At 39.0% G+C, this 8,371-nt stretch overlaps 1 protein-coding gene across 1 annotated transcript; it reads left to right on the forward strand.

Annotated features, from left to right (window-relative positions):
- Positions 1-749: 749 nt before the first annotated feature.
- LOC118774529 (C-type lectin domain family 4 member E-like) lies at positions 750-1,728 on the forward strand. Its single transcript, XM_036523876.1, has 3 exons — positions 750-885; positions 1,055-1,206; positions 1,618-1,728. Exons 1-3 carry the CDS (start codon positions 750-752, stop codon positions 1,726-1,728), a joined length of 399 nt encoding a protein of 132 aa, XP_036379769.1.
- The last annotated feature ends 6,643 nt before the right edge of the window (positions 1,729-8,371 follow it).

Genomic DNA, 8,371 nt, shown 5'->3' on the forward strand with positions numbered 1-8,371 from the left:
CTGTCAATGCACACACACTGTGTGTTTACTGTATGTTTTGTACTGTCTAATGTGATGTGTGTGTGTACATATGCTTGAATGTGATAAACCTTTTTAAGGCTTTCATTTTTATGTTCATTTTTTTATATTTTAGGTGCCAGTTATATTTTGAGTCAAATGTTGTTCAGCATGCTATGACAGCATTATTGCCTATGTAAATCATATTTCAGGATTTTCATTCTGATACTATTTTTTGCATACATTTTTCTTTTTCGTTATAAAGTAACTAAATATTTTTGGACTTCTAGTTTTTTCAGCTTTTAATGAAATTCCATCTGTATAATACAAAAGGTTTATGGAGTGGTGTAAAGTAAGTTTCAGTTCCTGTTATCCTGTCTGCTACTGCCTCCTTATGCTACAGTATAGATGTCCTTAAATGGGTGGCATTCAAAGTGAGGTGTGTGCTGATCATGATACAGCTGCTGAAAACAGAGTTGTGGTTGCCTGCTGTACAATTGTACGTCACAGCTAAAATTCACAAAATGACTTTGACAGATGACAGTTTGACGGGAACTTTTTTTGGATTGAGTTTTACAATATTAGACAAAGCTATATGCATCACACTGACACATATTGTTGTGCAAACAATGGCTGATTGATTAATTACATTTCCTAAGACATGTAATAGTTTCCATGTCTAGCTGCTAATATGTTTCAGTATGTTTTTCCTTCATATATTAGACACAAGCCTATCCCAGAAATATTCAACAATGGAGAGGAATCTGGAGCACCTCAGAGCCAATTACAGCAAACTCACTGAAACCAGCAGCCAGCTACAGAGATACCACAACAGATTCCTACAGAAAGTCCCCCTGTTGGAGAAATACTGCCCTCTTATTTCACAGAGTGAGTGGCACTACTATATTTGTAGCTGAAAAAACGGCAAACAGAAGACAGGGAAACAATGATGATGTATTAATGATCTTTCCTTTTTCTTGTAGGAGTGAAGTCTTGTGAAAGGATTGTGTTTGTTGTTTAATGGTATTGGAATGGAATCTGTTCTTTTTCTGTACAGAGAGAGTGTGTAGACCCTGTCCACAGGGTTGGGAGCAGTTCAGATCCAAGTGTTACTACTTCTCTACTGAGACTAAGTACTGGCTTCCCAGTCGCAGTGACTGCCTAGGACAAGATGCTGATCTGGTGGTTATAGACGGTGAAGAGGAACAGGTAAGACTGAGTGAGTTAGTTGCTTAAAATGAGTGAATGTGAGTTGTGTTCCAAATAACATTACTGAATGCTCAGTAGCCACAGTGGAACTGACTTTTCCCCATATTTTAACACTCTTATACAGGGAAGTGGGTTTGATACTTTAGCTGTTTGTTAAACTCATTTATCAGTGTTTTGTAGCTCAATTATCTTTGTTTTGTATGATTTGTATTTTTGCTAACTGTCCTCATGATCTCTGGAATACAATGTATCATCTGTGAAACGGACTATGGGCAGGGTGGTGAGTCTGGTTTGGCTGAGTGGTCCTTTTCCTATCGTTAGACCTCTTGTTATGCATCAGTGTGGACTGTGTGTCCCTCAGTGTCTCTGTCAGCAGGGTGAGTAGTGAGAGTCATTCTGTTTTTTGAACAGGAGTTCATCTCCAACCACACAAAAGAAGGTGAATACTGGATTGGACTGAGTGACTCAGAAACAGAGGGGACCTGGCTCTGGGTTGACAGAACTCCTCTACAGAAAGGGTGAGAAATCTCACTTAGACATCATAGGGGGATAACTCTGCAGACAGAGGAGAAAATTGGCATAAAATCATGAATCTCCATCTCACAAACATGGTCTACATCTTTAAGATCTCAGTAACATGCATGAATTTCTGCAGTTATACACAATGCATGCCTCTGTGTTGTATCGTGTGTTTTTACGTATTTCATCCTCAATCTGTGCAAATGATAGGAACACTGAGAACACTTTACAAACTGTTACATTTTGCATTCAGATTTGTATTGAGACTAAAAACCCTGAATACATTCTCAGTCTGCAGTGCCATACAGTAAAGTAACAGAGGCAGCAATAGAAAGATAATGTGAAGGAGGAGTCACTGTATCCCTGTAGGCAGCAATAGAGAAGTACAGCTTCTCGGCCCTATTCAATCTCTCTCCTTTCTTTCCCAGATTCTGGAGGAATGGAGAGCCTAATGATTATTACACAAGTAAGACTTACTCAAACTATCTGTATTCACAGGCAGACTGTGCATTTACATTTCCTGGTGAAAATACATGGGCTGATAAACCCTGTTATTCATATGGGACATATGTCTGTGAGACTGAGGCTCTGCTCCCTTGAATATCTTTTTTTATGAGGAACAATGTAAAATGCTGCAAATGGAAAAATCAAGATGATACATTTTCACTCCGCAATGTGTTTAAATATTAACCAGTTTCTTTGAAAACATTAATCTTGTGTTATGTATTAATGTAGTAAAACATGCTTACATGCTGAAAATGTTGCAATTCAGTATAACAGTATTTTTACATATTTTAGATTTTGTCATTCAAAAATAATTCCAATGAAATACAGTAAGGAACAGAGGGTTTTGGGTCATCGTCTTTTATGATCTTATTGAGAAAAAAATTGTACCTAATTCGCTGCACTGATGAGTAGACAGCGAGAAAGCATTTTTAAAGCACATTATATTTCAGCATCTGCTAAGAAAATAATATTCTAAATAAGTACTTTATTCTCTTTATATTCGTGCACTTTAAATCATGGCTACATCCTGTAACTCTACTGCCACCTCTGGGTGTGGCTTTGTTTTTGATGTGTTAAATGTACCCCACCCTGCCTTAGTGAAGCTATGTGTATAAATATAAACACAGTGTATAAATAACAAATTCATTACCATATATACTAAACTAATTGCATTTATAAAAATGTACATTTAAGCCTTTGGCTGGAGTGATTGAGTGGCATTACTGTGAATCCAGAGCATCAGAATGCTTGGCTGTTAAACATGGCATTTAGCCATTGGAAGATTGTTTGCTTATTGGTGTGTACATCAACGAGAGAAATAAATATTTTGATGTTTCCAGTTTGTGCTCATTCATAACCTTTACCCCCTGCCCTCTGACCTGTGTGTAAGTGTGGCAGGGTGACAGGGATGCCCAACTTGCCAGGCACTGAACAAGAACACGACTAAACAAACTGTTAATTTGGCCAGCAGCTGTACACTGGAGCTACAGAAAGCAGCAAACACAAAAGAATTAGTTCAGTAATACCAAAAAAATCCCAAAACAAACAAACCAAAAACTCCCATGTCCCACAGCCTACTGTACATTCAGGTCCCTTTCATCCTTGGTCTAACAAAGGAGACAAGCCACATCTGAGCTGATAATCAATCAGCCCCAGCTGTGCAGGTGCCTGTCTGTGAGGCTGCTACTGTCCCAGGTCCTGAAGAGTCCCAGGCTGTGGGGCAGCAGCCAAAAAAATGTGGGAGTGGCTCTCTGAACTCCTGCCACTGCCCTTCCAGCATCATAATGATGCAATGCAATATTGTCAGTTAATGTTATGTAAATTGGTATCCATACTATTTGTAAATCTGTTTCATGTAATCTGTGTAAGTTGCTCTGGATAAGAACATTTGCTAAATGCCACTAATGTATTATAATATAAAGTGGAAAAAGATTGCATTTACTTGTTTGTAGGGATGTAAGGATGCACACAGCTCATGGTTCGGTTAAGACCACTGAGCAGTTTCAACGATGTGTTGTGAGTCTTTCGTTGGCTTTGCAGATACAAAACACAGCTGTAAAGTGAATACAAGACTGACAAAATCACCAACAAAATGCAAGACCAGTTTTAGCCCTCAATTAACTTTCTGTTTTTTTCAGGACAGTCCATTTTTTTTTCCAAACGAAAACACTACAGACCACAGAAACATCCACAGCACATACAGCTATAAGAGGAGAAGAGAGATCTCTAGAAGCAGCCTTCATTGGTAATGCATGCATAAAAGATAAAGGAGGGCCATACACTGCACTCGCCTTCCCTAGCAATGACATGTACAACACAGTGGGCCAGACCTCACACAATATCCCAGGAGCTCAGCACAAAGGTAAGGATCTGTACAGTGTACTACAGAGAAAGTGAATGCTCTATGAGAGTATAAAAAATGTTAGTGGTGAATTTTAACTGTATGTTGCCATCATCATATTAGCGCCAAGTCAGAATTATTTCTGCAGCTCACATACAGGGTAAAGACGAGTTGTGTTTCAGTATGATGTAATACACTTTGAGACACAATAACACCCAGTTACTGACATTACATTTATGTTACATCACATTCATATGGCAGATGCTCTTATCAAGAGCAATTTCCAGCACAAGAGAAGTTATTCCATTACACTAAATTAAAGAAGCAACAGTGTTCGGCCAGGCTAATAAAACGTCCAGACTAGTGAGTGTGAGGACAATACCATTCATGCAGTACCACATGTTAACTTGTGCTGACCTGAAAGTAGACAGCCTAGAGATTAAGCGAAGGCAAGTACATATACTACCATACATCACACAGTCATAGACCACATTATCCATAAGCAGCAATTGATACAGGTAGCAGGTGTTAGGGGTGGGGATTGAGGTGGAACCAAAATACAGTCTGCAAAGGTTGGTCTTCAGTCTGCATCAGAAGATGGATTCTGCTGGCCCAACCTCTGTGGGGAGTTCATTCCACAACTGAGGAACCAATACAGACAGAGATTGTGTCTGAGAGGCATGATCCTATCGGGATGGGAGAGTCAGTTGCTTTATGGTTGCAGAGTATAAGGTCACTGGTTCAATTCCCCACTGGGACACTGCTGCTGAACCCTTGGGCAAGTTACTTAATCCAGAATAGCCTCAGTAAATATCCTACTCTACAAATGGATAAAACTCTAACCTATGTAAGTCATGCTAAGTAAGAGTATCTGCTAAATGACAACGCTGTGATGGAATTTAATGAATGAACCTGTGAGACTGGCTCTAATTGCTTAATAAAATTATTTCATTTTGCTCAAATCTCTAATAATTATGAAGCTTGTTGTCATGATATTAAATCAAATGACACCCTGATGCTATATTTAGATAACATAGTAATTATTTACATATATGTCTGCTTAACAACTACGAACAATCGGGCAGAAGAAATTTGGTAGGAACAAAACTATAAGTTTTATCATTTCCCTCTAGTGGGGAAAACACACAATAACACTGCCAGTCAATGGAAGACAGATTCTGCTGTTATCAGGAGCTGGAGTATTACCTTTATTGTCATGCTGAGATAGTTTGGAACATGATTGCCTAGTTTTTTAGTCCTGCCTCCTATCTGAAATCTCAGAATGACTGAAGTGATCGAAACAGAAAACCAAATCCTGTTCCAGAGACGTGTGGCTGGCTGGCTAACAAAACCAGAAACCTTGCCCTGTCCAAGTGCTGTTTAGCCACCTACTTCTGGAAAGGGTTCTGCAATTAACATTTGTCCTACCACATATCATATACATATACATATACATTTAAGGATGACAGGTGTCCAATTGTCCTGTTAGCCGGCCAGAGGTGGGCTTACCTCCCTTTTATTGGGGAATATGGAGGGAAGCTGGCATACTGTAAGACATTAACCCCATGTTTAATATTTGACATCAGCTTTTAATGTATTAAAATTCAATCAAAATGTAAATTTGTCTGTATTACACAGTACACATCACAACCCACATGGCTTTCCTCAATGTTTTTTGAGTAACTCCAGTTATCTCAGAAAGTGACTGTGAAGATTGCTGATTTGTTAATTTCCTTAAGTTCGTTCAGTTCTGTCAGTACATTCTATGTTGCCAGTACAGAACATAACCCGGCTAGGAACAGTGCACATTTTGTGGAGGGTGCTCTCCATTACATGAGACAATCTATCCTATAGCACCCTAGGCCCATTGTTATTATGGGCATCAAAACTCAAGATTTGCATGCTTATGTGATTATATTTTTATTGTAAATTCTTGGGCAATAATAGTGTGAGCAATAATAACCTTTCCTGGACAGAAGAAAACCCATCCTAGAGTGTATTTATTCACCATAGTACTGCATGTCAAACAGAGACAGAGTGTTATAGCCTTTGGTGTAAAAACACAATCACCAACAAATTTTGAGGGCCACATACAGATAAGATAACAACCACAACTATTTTTAATCAAAGACTGTGCACCAGTTCTCAAGTGGAATTGCACACCTCTTGCACACAGAAGAATGCAAACACAACTGTTTAATACAGAAAGGTTTAAATAAAAACAGTAAATTTTCCACTCAGCGTCATCCAGCATTGAGGGAGGGGGGATGCTGGAATCAGTTCATGTATAAACAGGGAGGTGAAGGAAGGAGCCAACCTAATAACCCCAAATATATACCTGCATCCTGCATCTACACGCCAAATTATTTTCTTGTAGCATAATGGTGTGTGCTACCAAGTAGATATTACAGTAGCACTGGGCTCTGTTGTCTTAGCTGAATGCTTATCCTTTTTTAAGGTACTTTTGTGTAATAAAATATTAAATTGGACTACCCAAAACTGTATTCTGGCATCCTTCAGTTTGAAATTGAGTTATGCCCGTGTTAGACTGACAGTTTAATGACTAGTTGTAAAAATGCATTCCATCTTCCACATTTTCCAACATGTTTATTTTATCTAACCAGTATTTATAGCCCAATGCAGCAGCACTGCAGGCCAAAGAAGGCAGGTAGATCAGATTGTGAAAAAGTTTTGTCTGACATGAACACCATAGCAAACAATTGAAACTCAAACATACACCAGCTCTCATGTTAATTTCTTTGGTTGGTTCTTCCTAAGAGAACTGGTATCCAACAAAATATGCCAAAAATGGGTGGGGAAACTGCTGATCACCCAGCGTGCAGAGAAAGGAGTCATGTTCTGCAGAGCCCATCATTTCAGCAAGTTTGGAAATTGTTTCACTCGACTCTCATTGTTGGTACTATTTTCTTTCATTTGTTTATTTCTTTATTTTTCCTTAACACTTACTATATGTTGCCAAGTCTTACAGTTCCCACAACTTCTAAGATCCATTTGAACCCCTGGTTATGAGCCCAGTTACTTCTGCCTGTTCTTCAGGATCTTTGTTTTTGAGTGCCACATAAGCAATCATCAGCATTGTGCCAGATAGGAAGTCATTCAATGTTCACTCTTTGCCAGGCTTCTCTGCTTCCCTAGGCCTTCATGTGTGACATCATGTGAAAGCATCCATTACAAATGTAATTAATACATAATCTGCATTTCGTGCCACAACAGCATAAATGCTGGCCTAGGACATCTGTTACGTGGACAGAATTACTTTTGTCTACAAAATGAGTTTCTTTTGTCCACATAGTGCGTAGTGCATTCCGCCTTTTGTCCACAAAATGAAAAGCACAACGGTCAATTCAGTGCACGAAAGGAATTATCCGTTTTGTTGTCTGTGCATGAAAGCATGTGCTCTCTTCGATATTTCGTGGCCACAATGCTAACGCGTTTGTGTTTTTCGTGGACAAAAGGCATTACGGTGTTATATGGTTTCGTAATGAATTTATGCGTTTCGTAGCACAGAAGGCATTCTGTCCACGAAAGAAGGTCTGTTACATTTGGCGCCCCATATCAAACAACTTCCTTTTTTTCAAGACAGCCCATTTTTAAATCGTGCAGACAACGAAAACACCCAGAGCTTGTATAGCTATAACATACAGATGAAAAAAGAGAAATCTCTAGAAGCAACAGCCTTCATTGGTAATGCACACAATGCATGCATCTACAAAAGATAATGAAGGGACATATACTGCACTCACCTTCCCTAGCAACGACATGTACAGCACAGTGGGCCAGACGTCACACAATATCCCAGGAGCCCAGAACAAAGGTAAGGATCTGTACAGTATACTACAGAGCGCGTGAATGCTCTATGGGAGCATTAAAACATTAGGGATAAAAGGTATATTTTAATTGTATTTGGCTATCATCATATCAGCACCAAGACTGAATTGTTTCTGTAGGTCATACACCATATAATGATGACTTGTATCTCAGCATTATGTATCTCAAAAATATATTTTGATCAAGCACAAAAAGACCAAGTTAGTCACATGCATGAAGCAGAAGGTCTCTGGTAGTCAAAGCGTTATGGAATGTGTTAAAGATCTATTTCTGGGACTTGATATATGAAAACCAATAAGGAACTGTCCCTTTATTTAGAGATACTGTATGTTAAGAAATGCATGTTTGGTGCTTCTGAGTGGCTCAGTTGGTAAAAGCTCCCTGAGCCCTATGATACTGATTTGATCCCAGCCGTGTCACCACCTTACAGTGACTGGGAACCCATAGCAG

The sequence above is a fragment of the Megalops cyprinoides genome, chromosome 3 (assembly GCF_013368585.1).
Source record: "Megalops cyprinoides isolate fMegCyp1 chromosome 3, fMegCyp1.pri, whole genome shotgun sequence".
NCBI lineage: Eukaryota > Metazoa > Chordata > Actinopteri > Elopiformes > Megalopidae > Megalops > Megalops cyprinoides.